The 24,622-nt window shown below is 42.3% G+C and overlaps 1 protein-coding gene across 1 annotated transcript in view; it reads right to left on the bottom strand.

Annotated features, from left to right (window-relative positions):
• LOC132581012 (E3 ubiquitin-protein ligase RNF213-like) overlaps positions 1–24,622 on the bottom strand; it is a 187,598-nt gene that overhangs the window by 126,525 nt on the left and 36,451 nt on the right. Inside the window, exons 11-16 of the mRNA XM_060252031.1 lie at positions 21,346–21,538; positions 13,804–13,859; positions 7,253–7,406; positions 6,167–6,319; positions 2,898–2,996; positions 595–723 (exon numbers count right to left, since the gene is read on the bottom strand). Of these exons, the coding sequence (XP_060108014.1) occupies positions 595–723; positions 2,898–2,996; positions 6,167–6,319; positions 7,253–7,406; positions 13,804–13,859; positions 21,346–21,538 (784 nt within the window). The remainder of the gene's footprint in view (positions 1–594; positions 724–2,897; positions 2,997–6,166; positions 6,320–7,252; positions 7,407–13,803; positions 13,860–21,345; positions 21,539–24,622) is intronic.

Below are 24,622 nucleotides of genomic sequence, written 5' to 3' on the forward strand. Positions count from 1 at the left end.
TGGTGTAAGGTACTTTAGATCCCCATGCTGGAGGAAGGCTGAGTATAAATTAAGTAAATAATAAATATAGCTGAAAATGGGGAGCAGATATAAGGTTGGTTGGCTGGTGGGCAGGAGAGGAGCAGTAGAGAAAGTTGAGGATATGGGGGCTTCCAAGATGGAAGAAATAATATTGGAAGAGGGATACAGGAGAAAGTGAGGTGCCCCTCATAAATCATTGCAGGTTCCTTACGAGGCTCAGACTGGTGGGTGGCACTGCACAACTCAGCCTGAGTTTTCCTGGGAGACGGTGCCAAGGAGAGGGAAGAAGGGAAAGCTGAAGACAGAGGGGAAGATAGGTTGGATGATGGGAGGGAAGAAGGAAACAGAAAATGGAGCAAGGCCACAAGAGAATTCAGGGAAGCAAAAAAGGAAATAGTGGGGAAATGAGATGCCCCCTGCCAATCCTTGCAGGTCCCCTACCTGGAAATATTCTACATACCTAATTCTCTGTATAACTTATTTCAGCTGAAAAAAACACACACTTTTGAACAATCGTATATCTTTAACAATACTTGGTGAGATAAATATTCACAGATTTTTCCAATATGCTACCTGAGAAGCTAAATTAACAGCATCAATCGCACAGTTTTCAAAGGTATTTCCAATCAGAGGGTGAAGTTCCTCAAGCTTAGTATGGTTTAGTAAGTCACAATAGACTTTAATCTGTCGAACTTCATGTTCCTGTAAAGGGATCAGAAAGCACCATCATTGGTTTCAGATACTAAGGAATCTCAGAAGAAAACATGGACCTGGAAGAAACTTATACTTCTTCATTGTTAACCATTTTATTTATGTAGGAAAAAGAAAGTTTTACCCCTCCAAACTGACAGCTTCACAATGAAAAGGCTGTCTTTTACGTTCCTAAGCAACCTAACTGACAATCAACTAAATCTATCCCATCTTCAAACACCAGTGTAAACTCCTGGAATATTTTCAAATTTGTAATACCTAAAGCCAAAGACAAATTAGAAATACCTTCTACGCAACATTTACAGATATCCTTTAAATTGTAGGTGTCACTAGAAAGTGATCAAAACCAAAGACTTGGCTATATTTTTAATGATGAGAGAACAGGACAAACACAAAAAGTCACACTCAAATGCTTTCTAATTGGGTTTTTGAACATGAACAGAGAGATAGAAATAAACTGCACATTTTTTAAAAAGTTATAAGCTTAACTATAACTTCCGGTGATAGTAAAAAATGACATCAAGTCATGGCCAGCTTATGAAGACTCAGTGGGATTAGCTTCTGAGATGGTAGATTTTCAACAGCCATTGCTTTCATGTATTTTAACTGCAAGTTTGCCTATTTTATAACCATTATTTAAATTTAAGTTATCCAAGAAAAATGTATGCAACACTCCTACCAATGTTGTGAAATTCAAATGTTTCTTGTGTTTATAGAAGTTATTCTCTATTTTTAATACAAATGTAAGAACATAACTATTTGATTGCAGAGAAAACGCACAGAAGTTGGGGAAGCTGGGAAAGCCACCTCATTTACTTCTTTTCTAAAGTAGAACAAAAGCAAAACTATTTAGCTGAAAGCTTTCGATTTCAAACCTGAAGCACCTTTCTCTCAAAATACCTTTTTTATTTTTCCCAAACATTTTATTAGAGATTAAACTCAAAAGGAAACATACATACAATAACAATACAATAAGAATACACCTTAAAAGCAATATGCAGAAAAACTGGCAATGTAATAAAGATAAAATACATTGGTACATAGGAACTGCAAAAGTCACAAGAACCTAATCATGTTGATGGCATCTACTGTGGATTTAAATTCTTGCTTAAATGATAGAAATTCCAGAACAGGTAACCAAACAGTCACAAAGGATCATGAGTATGGGTCTAATTCATTTTGTGATATAGAATTCGCAAGTTTATCCATAATACAAAACGCCTTCAATTTCATAATCCAATCAGACACTGTGAGCCTTTTATCACAGTTCCAAAATTATCTCACAAATACTGTTTTAGAATTGAGGGATTCCCTCCCAGTTTGGGAGTTTATTTCAGTGGAACATTTATCCTTTTAAGAAACACATCTGTTCATAAACATTAATCACCTTCGGTTTTCTTCATTTCATAAGCACAGACCAGTAAATCCTATTCAAAGTCCCCACATTCTGTCTCTGCCAATGGCTGATGTGAGGGAATGAACAAAGTTGGTATTTTAAGCTTGTGAGATACAGGTTTGGACAGCACATCTGACATATGGAAAATAACAGACATGTGGAAGAAAGGTTTGAGAAGATCATTCTATTCTTCCACAGCAGCAAAGAACTGAACTGGCACATGTGAAGCAGGGAAGAGAAGTGCGTGAGCAACTTTGCTGGTCCTTTCTTTGGCTATTTATTGCAACTCCTACAACAGCAGACCAATTCCAAATGGCTTTTAACATGCACCTCCTAAGTGACCACTGAGAGACAGCATGGTGGTATTAACATCAAAGAAAATGGAGAGGGGCTGGCTAAATAAAAGAAAAAATGCAGCCCAGCAAAACAAAAAGCTGTAAAAAACAAACTTCTCCAACTCAGAGTTTCTGCAAGAGTTCATCTGGGCACCAGCAAGAAAGGGAAGGGAACAGCCACCATGAGCCAATAGGAGTCCCCAAACCAAATTAGCATGCTCCATAACCCACAGGTTGAAAAATGTTGTCAATATTTTATTTATTTATTCATAATTTGTATCCCGCCCTTCCCACAAGTGGCTCAGGGCGGCTTCCAAAAATTAGTCAAACATAAAAATTAAACAATTTAAATAAATAGACAAACATTTAAAACAGTTAAAACCTTAAAAAACCAGTAAACAATATATAACACTACTTCCATATACAAAAAGTACCTGTTTGATTCTGCTTCTCATCTCTGAAATTAAAGTTGTTTTCCACTGCTGTGTGAAATTCTCATCAGGAAAATTAATTTTCAAGAAAAAATCCCATGCCTATGAAAGAAAATATAATTTTAAGTTTTAAAAAACCCCTTTTAGATAACAGATAGCACAAAGAGAAAAGAAAGGCATTATATAACAAACAATGAAAAAATTTTCCCCAACACCCCCTTCATTACATTAAAGAATTTTTGAAACATTATGAGGTACAATAAAAATAACTTCTGTTGCGATACATTTATATTCAATATTTTACATTTAAACCTACTTCTTGTTCTGCTTCTTCAGCGTAATACTTATATATGGTAAACTACTTATTCTACATTTGTCTACAGCTTTCATACACATAATACATGCTCTGTCTCTCCTCATATTTGTAACTGATCTGTTTTTCAAATAAGTTCTTAGTTTTGCCATCATTGCATACTCAGCAAGTTTATTCTTCCATTCTTCTAATCATGGGCAAATGTCTGTTTTCTATTTTGCTGCTAAAATAATTCTAGTCACTGTCACCATATATCCAAACATCTCCTCCATTTTTTTTGACAAATTATTAGGCTTAGATTCCAAGGGGACTTTAATCGTTAAAATATTCTGTATTTCTCCATATATTTCTTTCCAGCACCTTTTTTATTTTACATGTCTATCACATATGAAAGAAGGTTCAATCTGTAACCTGACATTTCCAACATTTTCATTTATAATTCCCTCCTTTCTCTATGTCCTTTGGAGTAATATACCATCTTGTACCAATTTTCTCTTAATGCTTGACTGGCCATGAACTTGATATCTTCTTCCCATAACTGTCTCCACTGATGCATAGTTATATATTATTTAATCATACATGTTTTCACATATTCTTTTGTTCTAGCTGGAATAGTAAGTTATAAATCCATCGTAATAAATGCTCTTTTTGTTTTGTGATCAGCTGTTCAAATTCAGTCATCTCTCTTAAAGCTCCTCCCTTCAGTGTTAATGACTTTCTTTAATCTCAAGGCTGATGAATGATATAACAACTACTAAATGTTTATTCCTTTAACCCTAATGTCTTGCTGTGGCCTGATTTTTCCCTGATAATTTATCATGATACTGTATGTTAGGAAATCATTTTTATTTCTGGTATTTTTATTGGGGTATGCCTGCAGTAAGGACATAATTGGAGAATTTGGAGGGCTCAATAAATTCTGGCATGCAAGCCATATTCTCAACAATCTATCTCTGATTATATGGCTTTCTTCTTGTGTTGTAATTATTTTAGTTTATTTCTTGATTCATAAATAATTATGTAAACCTTGAACTAAATCGGCTGATTTCAGTTTTACTATTATTTGTCTGGTGTCTTTAATCCAATCAGCAATCCAAACCAAGTCACCCCTTGGTACCCTTGGTGTTCCCTCTAAACCAGGGGTGTCAAACTCATTTGTTTTGAGGGCCAGACATGACATACATGAGACCTTGTCAGGCTGGACTAGGCTGTGTTAGGCCAGGCCATGTGTATACCTATTTAAGATTAGGTAGCAGAGATATGAACTACAGACAAACACAGATAATTTTTTTTTAAAAACAACCTTAAATTAAAAATGCTTAAAACATTGGTCTTAAAGGTGCTTTTTTTTATTTCTCCCGCGGGATCCAGGGAACTGGCAAAGGAAGCTCTGGGTCTTTCCTGCCTTCCCCAGGGGACTGGGAGGGGTAGGAGCTTCAACCAATGGAGAAAATCGAAGTTTTGCTCTGTAGCTCCTGTGTGATTGAGCAAGCCTTGCAAATCAAGTTGAGATGCAGAAGGAAGCAAGACAGAGGGAGAAGGAAGCAGACAAGAGCCAGTTGCTCGGGGGCCTGAGAGGAGTCCTTCAGGGGCCTGATTCGGCCCCACTTCGCATGTTTGACAGCCCTGCTCTAAACTGTGTTACGAGGCGTGGACACATAAAATTTTAGCTGGCTGCTCAGGGAAGACAGAACAAATGCAAAACCTGCTACCTATCAAGCCCATATAACATGCCAAACATAGGGCTGAGAAGGACAAAAGGCAAAAATCATTCTACAGATATCTGTGGATGCCTCTTATTTCCTAACTGGAGGGAATGAAATATCATAAAGTGGGAAAATCCCCTCAAATATTGTTCAATCTATATTTCCTATTTTATTTACTTAAATTATCACAGAACTTAACATCATGATCAAAGTTTCTCCTCCACTATATTTGTTGTGTTCTATTTGATTCTATGTATGTTGGAATTGGTTTTGTTCAGACACTTGTGGTTTGCTAACATTTTCAGACTTATCTGCAACTATAAAAGACCAGAAACTTGCTTATAATAAACAAAGCAGCAATTATGACAATAAAATTTCTCCACAAATTCTTCACAAGACAAGAATCCCACATGGAAATGACTGAGGTTCAGTAAGCATGCAGCAATTACTTCTCCAGAATCTTCTATTTTACCTCTTAGGCCTTGCCTAATGTGCACACTCCTCCTAGGTCCTTTTTTCTACCAAGCATTCTCATCTAGCTTTTATGGGATCTACATGACAACCCTTCCCAATGTTGATATGAAATGCATCAAAATTTAAACTTTTTTCCGTCCTATCATGAGGCTATTTTACTGCTTGGCAAAGCAAAAAATACTGGGTTCTTTGCTACAGGTGGAAGCTATTCTGTCTTGTAACCCAAGTCAGCTAGTGTGATTATAAATGCAAGCAGGGCTTTTTAGTAGAAAAGGCCCAGCAGAAGCTCATTTGCATAGTAGGCCACACCCTCTGAGGTTACCATTGTTTCACACAGGGCTTTTTTTTGCAGAAAAAGCCCAGCTGGAACTTATTTGTATATTAGGTCACACCCCCAACACCAAGCCCTACATTCCAGCCCTGAGTACAAGGAAGTTTAGCAGCCACCCCTCTCTGTTGAGTCAGTCAACATTTACAAATCCAGATATTTCAGCAAACTGGGAGTGAAATTCCTTACAAGATGCTTTTCTTTTACTGCCAGTAACTCCAAGATGCCATTCAAGGTAATTATGGAGGAAGGGAGTGCTGGCTCTTTTTTGCAGTTGTGTCTCAATAAACTATAATAATCATCCAGCAAACATTTACTGTAAGAGGAAGCAACTGAACCATTTCTTTGGGAAGGAAGCAAAGAAGAAAGGAACCATGAAGCTAGTAGAATATATTTTCCACAAACTTCCAAGACAAAATTTGAAAATAATATACAGTTCCACAATACAAACCTCAAGTTCCTCTCGAAAAGCAAGTGCTATAACTAAAGTTTCTTTCAGCAAATGTTTAGGAAGAGCTTTACGAAGCCAGCTTCTGGTATCTTCACAACAACGTTCGAATGCTGTCGTCATTGGAGTATTCTGACTTGTGCTCTCTCTGAAAATCTTATGCAGAAAAGGAAAAAAAATAAGCAAAAAAAGTTTTTTAAAAAAGTCCTAGGAGCTGCTGTACCAGTTGGAGCACATTGCTCCACACAGCACAGGTGATGCTGGCTGGGCTCACTTCTCCTGCAGTCTGGGCTGCACAAGGAGTGAGCTACAGGAGCTGCTGTGCTGCACGGAGCACATTAATCCTGGCAGCACAGCCAATCCTGGGGCTGGCTTCTTCTGCAATCCAGCTGAAACCAGGCTGCATGAGAAGCCAGCTCCAAGCTAAGCTGGAAGGATCAGTCTTCTTCTCACTGGCACAGCTCATCCTTGGGGATGTCTTCTGCACTCCCTTAAAACTTTAAAGGGACTGCAGTAGAAACCCAACACCCACCTGAGAGGTGGGAGCAATTTATTCCTGCCTCTCAGCTGTTCAAGGCTCATCTAGTTCAGCAATCTTTTTTTTTCAGTAACAGCCAGGCACACGCTTCTGGAAGCTCAGAAAGTTTGAAGGAGACAGCCTTCCCACATCTACCCCCCAGCAACAGATAGCCAGAGGTACAATGTGTGCCTGAACACAGATGTTCCATTTAGCTATCATAAGTAACAGGCCCCCCCAATGAAATTTGCCTAGTGCTTTTTTAAAAGCAATCAAAGCTTCACTACATGGTGAGGCAGTGAGTTTCATAAATTAATTACATGTTGAATGGGGGGGGGAGACTTTACTTTGGTCTTTCCATGTCAAAAACGGAATTGGTACAACTGGCTGGTGATGTCACAAATGCTCCAAGAGCAAAAGGAAATCAATCACAGGGAGAGGACATTCAGTATGTTACCTTCCACTCCTGAGCTTTCTAATAATACCATTTCAATATAGGCTGGTGAAATTGTTTAGAAGAATAAAGGCAGAGTTGCAGGTTGATATATAATTTTAAGCAAACAGATGCTCACCTCCAAAGGTGCAAGTCCCAGAATCTTTGAAACAATTTCAGCAGATGTTGCTGGTATCTTATAGTTCTTTACTATTTTGACATTATTACATATCATCTGATGCAGTTTTATGCAGACTGTCACAGAGGCGATCCAAATGTCCTGATGTGGTATCCTAAATCATGGAAGATTTTAATTACATTTGAAATGCAAGAAAACCTGATTATAGCGAATAAAAAATATCTGAATACCAAACAAGTCCAGAATAATGTCTTCTTTACTAGATTCTACAGAGCGCAATATTTTGCTTTTCACCTCTTCTAGGATGCAGTCTAAAAAAAATTACTGCCATGTGAACAATTACCTTTCACTTACAAAGAAAACAGGAAATGTACCTGAAAACCTATGCTATGTTGAATACAAGTGACAAAGGATGAAGTCCTAGAACTTTAATTAAAAATGTAACAGTATTCACATGGGGCAAAATGACATCAATGAAAGAATTCTTAAAAGAGCTCAAAAGTGAGATTGTTACATTTTTGACTACTGGAGTATTTGCAAATGGAATTCAGAGCAATGACATTTATGACAATTTTAGTGTGTGGAGCGACTCATAAGAAAAGCAACATTAGTAACCTAGCCCAAGAGTATTTACAGAGATACTGATCCCTATTATTGGTTATTCTTCCCAATAAAGGGTTACAAAGAGAAACCTGGCAGGATATAACAAACACTTCATCAAAGACTAGATTACTTGAAACCTGCATTATTAATTAAAGAGTCACTGGATTGATGAGGCAAACACAACTGGAATGGGAGGGAATCTGACCCTTCAAAACCGAAATATGAGATCCATTTCTGAGGATCATTGCCAATTCAAGCATTAAAGTCGCCTAAGATCAAAAATTGTGCTGTATGAAATTCCCTGATCAACAACAAAACGTAATCAGAAAACTTCACCCAAACCACATCAAGCTCCAGCTTCTCACTAAGGGGGGCAATCATATATCTTCAGTCGTATTAAGAAAAAATCATATATCTTCAGTAGTAAGAAAAAATTACGCAATGCAAAGAAATTTAAATTATGCCCAGCTAACCCTAATGTCTGCTCTCCAGCTACTTTAGGTTTGGATATCTGCTGCAGTAAGATGCACAGATATTTAACTGATTTAGTGATCCCTACATATTGTAGGCTTTCATGTTGGCCAGATTAAATGCATTTCCCTCCAAGGCCATGCAGGGGAGGTATCTCCAAATTCCTTTTCATGAAATACTCTGTTCCTGCGGTGCAAACTTTCCTGATACAATTTTTTTAATTATTGAATAATTGTCATCTATAAGAAAAACCCCATCAGGAATTGTTTTGCAGATTCTCCCCTCCTACCGTCAATCAGAATGATTTGTCCTTGTCAATTTTTCCTGAACGACTCTAATTCAGAAATTACCTGTGCTGTTGCAAAATTTTTGGCCACCATTCTCCAACACAACTCTGGCTATGCTTGATTTTATCTCTAACCCAAGTTCAATTCTGACTTATCTTATCCATCCAAATCTTTTTCTGTATTTTATGCTATGCCATTAGAAGAAGATATTGGATTTATATCTCGCCGTCCACTCCGAAGAGTCTCAGAGCGGCTCACGATCTCCTTTACCTTCCTCCCCCACAAAAGACACCCTATGAGGTGGATGGGGCTGGAGAGGGCTCTCACAGCAGCTGCCCTTTCAAGGACAACCTCTGCCAGAGCTATGGCTGACCCAAGGCCATGTTAGCAGGTGCAAGTGGAGGAGTGGGGAATCAAACCCGGTTCTTCCAGATAAGAGTCCACACACTTAACCACTACACCAAACTGGTTTGAAATTGAATAGATTACTTTCTCAAAAGATCCTATTCAGGATGAATTCATTTCTATGTTTCTATTAAAACAACAACAAAACCCATGAGTGAGAAACTGAGGGCTAATCACCGACTTTCATCACTTACTAGGATCTTTCATGCAGCCATTTTTATTCCATCCAAATGCTGCTCTTCAAGTTTCCAAGTTTGGGGAAGGGGGCCTGGGGAGGGGGCCAATGTATGCAGCTGGGAGTACTGCTGCCATTGCCACCAGGAGTGCCACCACTGTCCACCACCTACACGCACTTTCTCAAGGATTCTGGGTAGTTGGGTGCACAGGTACATATAGGTGGCAGGGGAGGAATTTTGGTGGTGGCAGGGGGGGTCAGTGGTAATAGGTCCCAACAAAGTCCTATGTCCTGGCAACTGTCCCACCTCTGCTACCTGCCCTGTCCTGAAGATTAAAAAATCCTCTGGAATATTATCAGTTCTGAAACAAGCGGATATATTAGGCACTAACATTTTTTAAAAAGTTGTGGGGGCTTCCCCTTAGCCATCTTTTTCCCTGCTTGAAGACATGTGTCTCAGATCACCCCCACTTCTGTTGCTGTCCTTTGATTAACTGATGGGGCCATGGCAATTCTATGTTGTTTTCAGCATGCAGTTACACTATACGGAATAAGCCATAATGAGAGAGATAGAGTGAAAGGATGAGGATTGATGACCCTGCAATAGGCCATGATTACAAAACTTGGGATTTACAGAAGGACGACTGTGAAAATACAATTGCACAGGAAGAAAAGCTATTCTTATCTTTATGTCTGCCTCCCCCCAAAAAATGTTATAAGTCTTTGAGAGTAAATCTGTCTGTGTTGAGGGCGTATATGGCTATGGCCCCTGTGGTCCTGGTCCTGGACATGAAGAGATCCACCTGGTGATTGTGTTCTGAGGCGAAGAGGTCTACCCCTGGGTTTCCGAACTGCCTGCAGATCTGGAGGAATGTGAGCCGATGTAGAGACCATTCCGCTTGGTCCAAGTCCTGTCGACTCAGCAAGTCTGCCACCGTGCTGTCCCTTCCTGCCACGTGTGGCCTTGAGAGAGAGAAGATGGACTTCCGCCCACTAGAACAGAAGCTCCACCTCTAACCGAAGGGCCTTGAATCTCGTGCTCCCTTGGCCTGTTGACATATGCCTTTGCTGTCAAGTTGTCCGTCTGGATGAGGACGTGTTTGCCTTCCACTTGTCTTGCCATGTTTAGTAGAGCAAGTCTTATGGCCCTTAATTCTAGCAGATTTATGCTCTCTGTGGACTCCTGTGCAGACCATCGGCCCTGAGTCATTGTTCCTGCTAGGTGTGCTCCTCACCCGAATAAACTGGCGTCCATTGTTACCACCAGGCTCTTCGGGTCCCTCAGCGTCTGTCCCCTGAGAAACCGTTCAAAGTCCAGCCACCATCGTAGGGCTAGGTGTAAGCCTTTGGGAGCGAGATGGGAATCCACCTCCTGAGACTGATCTCCCTCTGAAAGGGCCAAAGAAGGATTTGGAGGGGTCTGGAGTGGAACTGGGTTCAATGGACCATGTCCTGACAAGACACTATCATCCCCAATAACTGAGCCAAGACCATGAGATCCACTTTGTCCTGTAATAAGATCGCATTGATTAGATCAGTGATTTTTTGTCTCCTCTCATGGGTCAAGAAGAATCGGTCCGCTGCTGAGTCTATTCGCACCCCCAGATGCACCAGGCTCTGAGTTGGTTGCAGGGAGCTCTTCTGAACATTTATGATGAACCTGTGAGTCAAGAGAACTTCCATGGTCCTGATCAAGTCTCTCCTGATCTGCTCCAGGGAGGGAGCCTTTACTAAAATGTCATCCAGATACGGAAAAAGAGAGACACCCTGTAGCTACCACTAGGGTGGCACCAGGGTTCCACTAGGGTGACTAGGACTTTGGTGAATGACTTGAGTCCTAAGGGGAGCACCCGATATTGGAAGTGACGGCCATCATATACAAGGCGGAGGAACCGTCGATGCTGCGTCACTATTGGGATGTGGAGATAGGCCTCCGACAGGTCTATCGAGGCCATGAAGTCTCCCTGTTGGATAGATGCTAGTATTGATCTCAGAGTTTCCATTCTGAACTTCTTCATGGCCACCCACGTGTTCACCCACTTCAGGTCCAGGATGGCTCGAACATCTCCGTTCTTCTTTGGGACCACGAAGAAGACCGAATAGACTCCCTGAGACCTTTCGTTCTGTGGTATTGGTTCTATGGCCTCTATCTGAAGGAGATGTTCTATAGCCTGAAGCAGGGTCTGGTGCTTTTCTGCTGAGTGAGACCTGGGGACTTCCAGAAAACGATTCCTGGGTATTAGTCGAAATTCCAGTGAGTAGCCATAGGATACAACGTCTAGCACCACTTGTCCATGATCGTCTGCCTCCATCTGTGTGAAAACTTTTGAAGCCTTCCCCCTATCTTGGTTGGGGAAGAGGTCCCAGTCCAGTCAGGCTGCAGGTTTTTTGGGGCACTTGGAAGTCTGGTTTTGTCTCCCTGAAAATGAGGATCTGTTGTCTCTTGACTTGGGTTGCCATTTAGCACAAAAAGGCTTGTAAGAGGGCTGCCTTTGGTCCCTCCTGTTGTCGCAAAAGGGCTGAAACCTACGTTTGCCTCTATTCCGCTTCTTGGATGTCCTTAATGAGGAACCTGTCGAGAGCTTCTCCTAAGAGGAAACCTCCTTTAAACGGAACTGCTGCCACCTTAGCTCTGGCTGAGGGATCTGCGTCCAAGTGCTGTAGCCGCGTGTTCCATCGTGCCGTGACGCTTGATGCCATAGCTCTGGCAGAGAGCTGTACAGCTTCCAGGGTGAAGTATGCTGCAAAGGCTGTAAGGGTGATCTTTTTCAGTGCATCCTTCACATCTTTGGAGAGGTCCTCTTTTTTTGCCAGCTCTGACAGCCATATGTATAATGCTCTGAAGAACAGAGAGGTCATAGCTGACACCTTAAGGGAGTCGAAGTCCCATCTTAGCGCATGTTCTATGAGCTTGTCAGATGGATCCTTAGGCATCCCACCTGCATCCACTGGTAATATGGAGTTAGAGGCCAGGCTATTGACTGGGTCATCCACTACAGGCAGCTTGAGGCGCTTAGAAGCCTCAGGGATAAAGGAGTAAAATTTTGAGAAGGTAGAGAAAGTGGCCTTTGGCTTTGCTGGGTGTTCCCACCCAGATCTAATGATGGAATAAAAGCCGGCTGAGAGAGGAACCTGCAATGGTTTGTAATCCGATTTTGGAATAATTTCTTCTCCCACTGGTAAATCCACTTCCTCTTCTTCTTTGGTCTTGGGTGTGTGCTGCAGCTGTAATTCCTAATTACCTTGGGAAGTAATCGTGAGTAAATGTCTTGGGGAAAGAGTGTGGAATGAGTTGGTGCTACTGCTTCCTCCTCCTCTGAGAGTTCTGCTAGCTCATTAGGAGTGGAGGCACCAGATAGGTCTGAGTCCTCTTCCTGATCGGAAGAATAAAGCTTTTGAGGTACAGAAGGAATAAGGCTTGTCCTTTTCCTCTTGGGAAATCTGGGGGAGGAGTATTCATCTTCCCTGTCTTGCTCCCTATGCTTCTGTGGCAGAGGAGGGGTTGATCTGATGTGGGGGGAACCTGGGGGACCCGCCGCTAGGTGCGCTGTTCTTCCCTCTTCACTCCGGCAGCTCAGGAGGGCAACACAAGGCTGCAAATCCTCTCCCTGCCTGAGGTAGCTCTGTGCATGCTCTACGAGCCCCCAGGGTACCTCAGGACAGGAGCGGGGGAGCCGGCAAACGACCGCAGCCTCCCAGCTCACTGCGGGGCTGCTAGTCGTCTCGGGACAGCTCCTGCTCCGGCCATCGGGAAGGATCCCACGTCAGCAGGGAGACGCTTCCCTGCTGTGTGCATTCCTTTCTGTTTTTTTTGGGGGGGGGGGGTTTACAGTTCTCCAGGCCAAGAGCTTTAAGCTCGGAGGGCCGGGCTGAACAGACTGGAAGCCAAAGGAACAAGCACCTCCCCTCCGGGTTCAAGTCTGTCAGCCCTGCCTTCGGAGAGGAGGAGCTATGATCCCAGAAGTAAGGAATGGACCACTCCTGGGACCACTGGAGAAGGGGCTAACAGTGGCTTTTTCTGAGAAGACTCTCAAGGCGCAAGGCTGTGGTTCTGCTGAGGAATTCTGTCAGAGCCAAAGGGCAGACAGTAGCCAGGCTTAGCTGAGTAAAAGTCAGGTGGCAACACGCTGCCTGGTTATTGCTGCTGGGCCTGGGCCCCAGTGAGTCCTCAAATGCCAAAACAGTCCTAGGAAAAACCCTGCCTCCTCCCATTGCCACTTATTGGCAGAAAACAAAATCTGGTTCCTTAACTGTAGTGGTTGTCTAGCAATGGCTATTAAGGACATCCGTTTCTTAAAGCTACAGGCTCTTCTCTTACCATTTGGGTTGGTTTTTCTTTTTTAAAGATTTCAGACTCTTCTGCAAACCTGGGATGGTTTTTACATCTGCTGAAAGATGTGGCTTATCTGTTCACAACTCCAGTCTCCAGATTTATGTATTTGCAGATTTGGTCAGGTTGAGAATTAGAATAGTTTTAATTAATACACACACACATATAAAAATATGTAATGTCTTAGAGTCAACATATTTTACATTCCAGTGCTCCATAAATAAAATCCCATTTTAACTATTCTGTTTGACAAATGTATTTACTTTTATTACACACTTACCTGTTTTGATTATTCCACTGGATGCACAATACCTTCTGTAGAATTTTTTCTACCACCTGAAAAATAGTTACAAAAGTTATCAGACAACCAGGGTCCAGGACTATTCTTCTCTAAAATAGTATCATTCATGCTTAAATTGCATTTGAGGATACAGGAGGAGAATTTGCAAGGGATCCCCCCTACTTTTTTGTAAGAATGTTGGCTCACTGGATTGATAGGTTGTCTAGAATAAAGCTCAGGGTACAAACTTAACATCAACGTATCTGAATCCAGTTCATCTGGCCTTGTACCTCTTTTACCTACCTAGCAGCCTTGCAGCCTTATTGGGCCTAGCTGAGGCCTCATCTCCATATAAGAGTCTGCTGCTTCCTGAAAAGTCTGTGTTGAACTGAATCTTCCAGAAGTTTATTCATGGAATGTGCATCTTTGTCAAGGCTTTCCAGAATAGGTGAAAAACAAAACTGATACTGGCAAATAGGAACAAAGTTCCAAGAATCCTGGAAAATGTAGAACAATGCAGAACAGACCCTTTCCACATGGCAGTTGGTGTTTTACATAAAACACATAGAAGGGCCAAAGAAGGAAGGTGCAAGAGCTACGTGCTGAACTGAGCCTAGCCTCTGATTTGTCAAGATGTGTGATGAGAAAGAGAAAGACTGGGTTCTGCTGAACTACAGAGTAAGATTCTGCTGAACTACAGAATAAGAAGCTGTCACTGCAATGGCTCTGGAGAATAAGAAGCTGTCACTACAATGGCTCTGGATAATTATGTAATTATCTTCTCTGTGTCTCTGTACTATCTGTTTCCCATGTTTGTTTTACACCTACATATACCAGCCTGTATTTCAGGGGTCCCCAGCCTTTTTGAGCCTGTGGACACCTTTGGAATTCTGACACAGGATGGTAGGCGCAAACACAAAATGGCTGCTGCAGGAGGCAGAGTCACACACACAGAGGAAGCCTAAGTGAGAGAAGGATGATTTTAAAAAATACACCAGGAAAAAGCAGTGAGAGAAAATAGCCAGCACTGTTACTAAAATATTGTTTTAATCTACCCTGTCAATCAAATCTTCAATGGCCAATTAGAAGCCCTGCTGGGCAAGTGTCCCACCTGGCCCCACCCACTTTCTAAGAACTCTTGACAGGCAACTGGAAAGCTGCTGGCAGGCACCATGAGGCCCTTAGGCACCACACTGGGGGCCCTTGCTATATCCTAACGCTTAGTCCAGCAAACTATCTTCTAATCTGAAACAGTATCATTCTGCTTAAATTGCAGCAGAGGACACTGGAGCTGAATTTGAAAGGTTTCTCTACTTTTGCTGTTTGCTTTGCTTCTGCAGGACCTTCTGCATTAACAGCCCACCATTCTCCTTTAGGAGGGTAAAGACAGAGAGACTGAATATAGCCAAACGGTTGCAGACTAGAGTTATAGTTTCAGGACTTACTTGCTGCAACTGCCATTAGCAGCACCTCTCTGCACACACTAAAGGGTCACACTAAAGGGCCTCAGACTTGGTCCTTTGATAGGGAAACAATGGTTCAACTGCCAGGAATGTGTATTCAATTCTAGATTGCTTTGCTAATATTCCATTCGATCAAGTAGGTACTACATTTGGTACTGACTGTCATTTCATATTTAGGATCATTTATAGCAGTCAAGTCTTATTGCATATTCTAATTATTAAGTAATCTAGAATGGCAATTTTTCCAAGAGCAGTTCCCTTTCCTACTCTACTGCCTGGATCCATAGTAAAATCTAACATTCCCACAGGGCTCCTTGTTCCTGTAACACCTCAGCACTTCCAAGCTTCACTGTTGGAGACACACTCTTCCTAAGCCTCCCTACCACCCTATTGGATTCCTTGTTGACTAGCCAGAAGACTCAATGGGAAGCTGGGCAAGGGATTCAAGGACACTGTTGCCTGAAAAACATAATTGGGGGACTATGTAGGTAATACGTTGTTAGAAAACAAACTGAGCTTTTGAAATGTTAAGAGTGTATTGATAAAAGCTTTTACTTTATAGATCTTTCCCCAGTTGGGGGAAAGGTGGGCATCGGGTTATAGCAATTTTCAGATCAAAGACACGTAAGCCACCTGCCTACCAAGCAGTGCAAAGTGCTGTTTCCTCATTCTTTTAAAACAATTCTGTCACTTGGGACTCCTACCCATGAATGATACAGAACACCTGGGCAAGAAGCAAGTTAGCCAAGCTGCTCACACTACTTCATACAAATGCTACCAGGGCAGCCAGAGCGGTGCACTTTTAAGTGTTCAAACCCCTTCCTGCCATGAAAATCACTGGGTAGTACATTTGGTACTGAAAAAAGGGAGGTTCAAACTCCCTTCTTGCCATGAAAATCACTGGATGATGTTGGGCCACTCTCTCTTTCTTCAGGCTACCACACATGAGGATAGAATGGAGGAGAAGAGAGCCATGCACACCACCTAGAGTCCTTTGAAGGAAGGGTAAGCAGAAAATGCACTAAATGAATAATACACCTGCATCATGCACATCCAGAGATGCTTCTACACATGAACACTGAAATTCTTTGCCACTGTATGGGGCCCTCTCCACAGTGCTACTCTATAAAAGGGTCATTTCTGGTCACCAGAATTAAAACCTTATTTGTACCTTCATAATAGCCAGGAGCCAATGTATTGCAGGACCATCTCCTCCATTATGTCCCCGGGAGGGTGTTATGCTCTTTGGACCGTAATCTGCTGGTGGTCCATGGCCCTAAAGACCAGTAATCTGCTGGTGGTCCCTGGAAACCGGCTGTCTTCAACTTGGGCTAGGGCCTTTTTGTCCTGGCTCCAACATGGTGGAACTCTCTATCAAATTCTATTGGGGACCTTATGCAATTCTACAGACACTGCAAGGCAGAGACATTTTGCCAAACTTTCAGTTGAGGCCAGTGATGGTTTCCATCTTGGCTGGCATTCCCCTCTGTTCTTCAAGCTTTCTTTGCCTCTTCCTCCCTGCTAGCAGTGTGGCCAGCAGTCTGCAAATCTGGATAATTAATGTATTGCTATCTGCCATCTATTTTTATAATTTATTTCTATTTTGCTTTATCTGGTAAGTGTTTTTAATGTTTCTGAACATCACTCTGTGCATGTACTTTAGCACTATTTATTTATTTAGAATATTTCTACGCTGTCTTTTCTCAGTCCACCTTGAGGCAGCTTACAGCTAAAACCCACATTTTTTAAAAGCCATTAAAAAAGCACAACCGTTTGGGTACAGGCAGTAGGGCAAGAATACAGACTGTAGGCAAAGGTGTAGACTCATTTGTTATGAGGGCCGGAGATGACATAAATGAGACCTTGTCAGGCCAGGCCATGTGTGTCATAAACTGTAATACCAGGTAGCAGAGATATAAACTTTAAAAAGGACACAGGCAAATACAATTAAAGACTTTTTTTAAAAAAAAAACTTAAAACATGCTTAAAAGAGTAGCACTCTTGCAATATTTTATTTAACCGTTTCCGATAATTGACACCTCTTGCTCTGAATTATTGCATCAAAATCTGGAGAAAATGTCTGTGCTGTGGCAATCCTGAGTATGCTGTTCAGGGTGTGTGTGTGTGTGTGTAAGTTACAAACCAACTTCTGATTTATTGACATTTATTACAGAAATCTCATGGTCAGTGCTTTGAGCCTAAGACCCAAGGGAAAACATGAAATGGCTGGACATTGTTAGCTTTTGTACATAGGCTGCTTCATGTGCTGATCAGTCAATGAAGAAAATAGCAGTTTTACTCTGTAGCTCCTGTGTGATTGAGCAAGCCTGGCAAAGCAAGCTGTGATGCAGAAGAAGCAAGAGAGAGAGAAGCAAGCAGATGACAGAGTTGTTCAGGGCCTGATAAGAGCCCTCTGGGGAGCCTAATCCAGCTCTCGGGCCACATGTTTGACACCCCTGAGTAGAGCTTGAGAGTTAGATCTTAACTAACAGATGGAATAGTATGGGAGGAGACATTCCCACATGTACCTTGGCCCCAAGTCATTCAGGGCCTTAAAGGTAAACAGCCCTCTGAATTATGCTCAGAAAAAGATGAATAACCAGTGCATACATTTCAGCATGGGTGTGACATTAAACCCATATGCTGAAAGGTTGGGAAAACATACTCACTGTTGAATTAAGAACTTGCCCAACTGCTATGGTCACCTTTGAAGGCCGTGCTTTGGAAGCCCCCATTATTTGAGATTAGGAGGGTGACAATCCAGAAGGCCTCCTCAGTCATGAAACCAAGATTTCTAGAACTCTCTCCAGGAAGTTTCATCTGTCACCATCTGTTGCCATCTTCTAATAGTGGGTGGAGACTTTGTTTCATTTGACATCCCCTCAATGATCTTTCCTTCCACATTTTTATGTTTTTATGTTTTGTATGTATTTTAACCCTGTTTTAATTGTTTTAATGATGTGCATTTTGGGGGAGTGTGACTTTAATGGTTTTTAAATGAATGTTTTAAATTGTTAGCTGCCTTGGTAGCTATGGTGAGGGAACAACAGCAGCATATAAATTTTGCAAATAAATTAGAAACCATGCTCAAAAATGAAAAAGAAGGGTGCATTCGAGCTATAGTGCACATTGCAGTTACTAATATTCCCAGGCATTAATGCCTTCTTTGTGGATCAAATCATACACATTGCTTTACATGTACAGATTTTAACACTTGATTAGGTTGCACACTCTGGTTCATTAATATGGATAGTGTTAAAATCATCACCTAAATATTAACCATGGTTAGCTGAGTAAAGGGAGGAAGGACCTCACTGTACAATATGACAATACAATGGGTAGAAAACCCAGTACATAGTTCATTCTGATGAAGTATACAGACACACTTTCAACTTCTTGTCAAAGGCATGAGATTGTTTTAAAAAATCCATATGTGCCACATCTTTTATCTTCTATAGGGGTGTAAGTCTAGTAAATCTTCGTTGTTCAATTACTCTAACTAAGCCTACTTCTCAGAAACAGATATTAGCATCAGCTTTAATAGCACAGAAACGGCACACAAAAAGTTCTCCCAGGGAGCAAGTAACAATTTTAGGTACCTTTTACATCAGAGGTGTTGAATATGTGGCACAGGGGCCGAATCAGGCCCCCCAGCAACTGGCTGTCATCTGCTTCCTTCTCCCTCTCTCTTGCTTCCTTCTGCATCACAGCCTGCTTTGCAAGGCTTGCTCAATCTCACAGGAGCTACAGAGCAAAGCCTCTATTTTCTCCACTGGCTGAGGCTCCTCCATTGGGGAGGAAGGGGGAAGCAGAGCTTGCTTTACCAGGCTCTCTCAATTGCACAGCAGAGCTACTGAGCCAAGACTCTCTTCCTTCTATTGACTGAAGCTCCTCCCCCTCCTAGTTGCCTGGGGAAAGAAGAAAAAAGCCAGAGCTTCCTTTCTCCAGTTCCCTGGATTGCATGGGAGCAATACAAAGAAAGCACTTTTAAGATCAACAAGCGCTAATGTTTTACTCATGTTAAGGTTTTTTTTATGATTTTTTAAAAATTGTTTGTGTCTTTTCTTTAAAAAATTGTGTTTGTCTGTGTCCTTTATATCTCTGCTACCTAATCTTAAATAGGTACACACATGGCTCAGCCCAACAAGGTCTGTCTCATTTATGTCAGATTTGGCCCTCATAACAAATGAGTTTGACACCCCTGTTTTAGACTCTGCTCAATGATTTTTAAAGGTAAGATTTACACAAATTAGCATTATTGCAAAGATCAAATCTTACGTTCCTACTCTCTACATAACAAAAGCGAAGCTCTACACTATCATAACCCACAAGGATTTGCAGGCAACATCTCATTTTGGCCTCCCCCATTTTTTCCTCTTCCCCTTTCCTGAAAGTCCCCACAGCCTCTGCTTCTATCTCTCCTTCTATGGTTTCCATCCTCCAGGTGGGGACTGGAGATCTCCTGGAATCATGACAGATCTCAACTGCAGAGACCCACCACCACCCCCATTAGTGTTGCCAGCACCACACTGGGAAATTCCTTGAGATTTCAGAGTGGAGACTTGAGAAGGAAGCAACCTCAGCAGGGTATAATGTCAGAGCCCACCCCCCCATCAAAGCAGTCATTTTCTCCAGAGGAATCGACCTCTGTCACCTGGAGAGCAGTTGTAATTCTGGGTGATTTCCAGCTATCTGTCTAACCCAACAGCCAAACTACTTTTATCAGCCTCTCTGTCTTAAGCTGTCTCTCTTCCCTTGGCAGCTTCTGCCTAGGAAAACTCTGGTCCAGTTGTGTGGTGCTGGCCACTGGGCTAGGCTCACTTCCATGGTATGGAAACCTCAGGCACTTCATTTTCCCCTATATCCCCCTTTCCACACAATTTCCGCTTTCCTTCCTCCTGGCAACCCTCATATCCCCTCCCCTTTACCTGCCTTGTTCTCGTCTTGTCAGCTATTCACTAAACTACCTTTTACCTGCCTCCCATCTTCAGCAATATTTATTTCATTTATACTTCAGTTTTCTCTACAGTGTATATCAAAGCACCTTACTTTATTCTCTCATCATTTTCATCTTTACAAAAACCCTGCGAGGTAGGTTAGGCTGAAAGTATGTGATGGGACCAAAATCACCCACTGAGCTTCCACAGCAAGATGGGGATTCGAAACTGGATTCCCCCCCCCCCCAGACACTACCCTGATGCTCTAACTTCTATACCACACTGGCTTTCATAGGGTGGCTGCTGTTGAACTTTAAGCCAGCAGCCAGGCCTAGTTGAGTCATGCAAACTGGAAGATATGAAGTCACCCAGACGTTGCTTCTAGGCCTAGGGTTCCCAATATTTCCCATAATTACTGCCAATGTTCCCTCTAAGCCCTGTTGCCTTGTGAGCAGAAATTTTACCTTGTGAGCCAAAAGATCTACTAGCCTTAAAGCTGTGAACAGGCCTACAATTTGTGTTTGTATAATTTCAGTCCACAAACATAAAAAACTTGAAATATAATTATTATTTGTATTGTAAATCATTATGGAATTTATCACTGATGTCTTTAGCTGACACTATCCTGTTAAAATTTGCATATTCCTATCACTATTTCATTTAGCAAATTGTCATTCCATTATCCAATTTGTTCTGAGTCTTCAAAATGGGAACATTAACCCTCTAAGTATGCCGACAATATATATTTAACTTGCATTAAAATTGCGGAAAATTTTAACCAGGCTTTGCCCAATTTAATTACAGGCTGAATGTTAACATGTCAACCCAAAGGCTAATAAATGCCATCCTGACCAGACTATGAAGTCAAATCATTACATGTCTCTAGTCTACACCACAGGGTTGCTATTGTAAAGATAATATGGAGATGGGGAGAATACTGTTGTATGCCAATATGGGCCTCAATGAGAAGTGGTATAAATATCTAAATAAATAAATGTTGTTACACATTTTATCCTGTACCTCATACCTATAAGCAGTCCACAACAGAGTGACTTATAACCACGGCTAACTGGCATACTCTAATCTGTACTGAAGGCAAATTAAGTTTCAAATAGATAAACAGAAGCTGAAACAAAACAAACCTCATAGTCGTGTTTGATTTCCACATTCTTCAGTCTATGAAAAATTCCCAGAAGACAGTCCAAGAGATCTGTGGAAAAGTCTGTGATAAATTCTACCAAGTCCTTCAGAGGCAGCAAGGAGAACCATGACCTGAATAGTGCTCTGTCTCCTTCCATCAAATGCTTTTTCTCTTTCATTAGTTGCAGTAAGACCCTGCAAAAACAGATCAACTTTTTATACAGAGGAGATTGCCAAGTACACTTGGTACTTGGTAGAAAGTTTTTTGTACTTTACCAGGATAAATGAAACAGAAAAGCTGAATTACCTGCTCCAACGCAACTGTAGTTAGCCTTAGCAACAGTCAAGGAAAATCAAAGACATATCTACCCAAAAGTTCTTTTTTGACAAAAAATTCTGTAAGTACTTATAGACCACTGGGGGGGGGGATATCAGCCTCACAGATTATACATTGTCTCCAACAAGGAAATGAGAATTTATCAATAAAACATTGATCACTTACTGTGAAGATTCCTCTGATATTGAATTTAAGTGCATCCTTTGAAGCAGAAAACAAATTGTACTCTTTTGATTCCTCCTCCCTTGTACCTGTTACTATATTTTGAGACTTCCAGAGCATCAACAGAACTTACTATTTTACTTTAAATAAAAAGGGGCATTCTGTCACATGGATAACCACAAGATAAACATTTCAGAGAATCATCCAACAAAGAAGGAAATATACTGAAACACAGTAGCAGAGAGAGACTTATGGGAAGTGAACATTAGCTCCCCATGTTGACAAAACAACATCCTCCCTTAAATCAGAGTGGGACAAAATGATGCCCTCAGGTTCCAGACAGAAGGAGCTTTTACAGTAAGAGACAAATGTTCCATTCTCATCTGGAACTGAGGGCACAATTTTACTAGTTGGGATGTCCAGCAGTTGGTACAGGAATCCCAAGATGGGACCACTTATTTTAAAATATATATATTATACAACTTCCTTTAGAATGCTCCTCCTGAAATCTGTGTCAGCTGAGCCTACAGTATCCAGTTTGCATTCCTTATAAATGTAGACACAAAAGCCCATGTAGCTGCTCTACATACGTCTTTGGAGAATTTTTATCAAAGGCACTGGATGTGGCCACATTATGCAGTGAATGTGCTTGTGATGCTCTGGTAGAGACATTTTGCTTCACAGGCTGCCACTATCAATGCATCCATCTGTTTGGCATTTTAAAGAAAATTACATCATTCACAAGGTTACAACTGTCTCATAGCACAAATGATACAACTATAGAAGATCGTAAGAAGAAAAAACAAAAATTACTACAAGTTGGTTGGAAAAAGAAAAGGCAGAAGCAACAATAAACGCAATACTTTCCAGTTGGAGCCCAGAAAAAAAACATTAAATCAATAAATTGCATTTCTGGCTTCAAGAAAAGAACTAAATACCGTATTTTTCGGTCCATAAGGCGCTCCGGACCATAGGACACACCTTCCTCCTGGGTGGCGATCCACTGCCTCCACCTTCAATCCCGGCGCTTTCCCCGCACCTGCCTGCCTGGCTCCAGCTCTGCTTCCAGCAAGCACTGGGATTGCTCCACGCTGCCCCCACCGCAAACCCAGCGCTTCGCGAGCGCCAGCTACGGAGGGGGCAGCGTGCTTCCTCCGTGCCTGTCTGCCTGGCTCCAGCTCTGACACTTACAGCAAGCACCAGGATCGCTCCCTCCGATCCCAGCGCTTGCTCTAAGCATCAGAGCTGTGTAGCTTTTTCCCACAGGGTATACTGATAATGGTGTACTGATACTGATAATGGCTCATGCATGCTGCGTAGTTGGCCGTTTTTATCCCCAACGCTCCAGCTGCGTAGAATTTCTTACCCATTCCATCAAGCTTCTTCCCTTCCTTCTCGGGTGGTGAAGAGTGTGTCTTCTTGCTCTTGGAAGAGGATGTTACTACCACAAAGTTTGGCTTGGGTGACTGAAAAGGAAACTGGCTTCAGCTTCTTGGATCTTATACATATGATCAATCCTTCTTGAGGAGATCGGTGTGAAGGCTGGTTTATCCCAATGCGATTTGGCAGCCTGAAGAAGTACTGAAGTCATGGGAAGAGCTATCGGTGTCAAGGCGTCCTTTTGTACGATGGCGAAGACCATATCTGTTATGCTGGGTTTCGGTTGCGATACCAAAAGCGAGAGGGTTTGCGCCATTCGTTTGATGAAATCGCTGTAGGCGCTGAGATTTTCAGAGGGGGAGATGGAGCCCTCCTCCAAAGGTTGCTGAGATAAAGAGGTTTCCGTGCTTGTCTCTGGGTGCTCGGACTGATTGGACTCAGCCTCTGAGAAAGAAGGTGTCATCTCGCCTTCTGAGAGCACCAGTGGTCAAGGTGGAGTGCTCGGTTTCGGAGTCGGCTTCAGTGGCTGAAGGGTATGGTCTCGTCTAGGTTTCTTTGGTACCGACGTCTCGGGTGGCGGCCTGTCTCGGTCTCGATATCTTAGAGTGGTGAGACATCATCGAACATCAGTCTTGGTATGAGCGAAGCATCCATGGGAATGGCATGGGGCAGGTCCCATACATGTACAGCCACTGTGGCGGGTCCCAGCATGGTGGTTTCAGAGCTTCCAGCTGTTTCAGTGTTGGTTGCTCCGGGTTTGGTTGGGTCAGTGGCTTCGGTGTCAAGGGAGTATCCCGTGATGCAGGGTCTGCTGGTTGTGTGGGAGAATTGTTCGATCCCAAAGAGGTAGATCTGGATGATTGTTGGATCAGGTCGAAACTAGTGTCCTGGGTGTCTCCCTTCTTTCTCGACAGTTGGTGTATCGGAGAATGCAGTGCCGAGAGAGGGCCTGCTGATGGAGGCAGGCGCGAGTTTTTAGCAGAGTCATTCTTGCACCTTTTCTCCTCCTTCTTACGCTCCGTCCTCCCTGCATCTTTTTGCAGGAGTCGGGGTTTCCAATTCGGACGCCGGGGTTGAGCTTTTTGGCACCGACCATTCGGCATCGGATCAAGTGGAGGGCGTAGTGGTCAAGGTGGAAGCTAGCCTGGAGTTGGATTGTGACAGAGCCGTGGACTGCGCAGTAAGCACAGATTCCATGAGGGCTGTTTTGAGTCTCGCCGTATGGTTTTTTCTCGTTTGCTTTGAGAATTTTGCACAATGTGTACAGGAGTCTGATCGGTGGGCTTCCTCAAGGCACAACAGGCAAAGTTCGTGACTGTCTGGAGGTGGGATTTTACTGCCACACCGCTTGCACCTTTTGAAGAACCCCCAAGGTTCTTATTTTCAGGAGAAAAAAGTCA

This window comes from Heteronotia binoei, chromosome 13 (assembly GCF_032191835.1).
Source record: "Heteronotia binoei isolate CCM8104 ecotype False Entrance Well chromosome 13, APGP_CSIRO_Hbin_v1, whole genome shotgun sequence".
In the NCBI taxonomy this organism is placed as follows: Eukaryota; Metazoa; Chordata; class Lepidosauria; order Squamata; family Gekkonidae; genus Heteronotia; species Heteronotia binoei.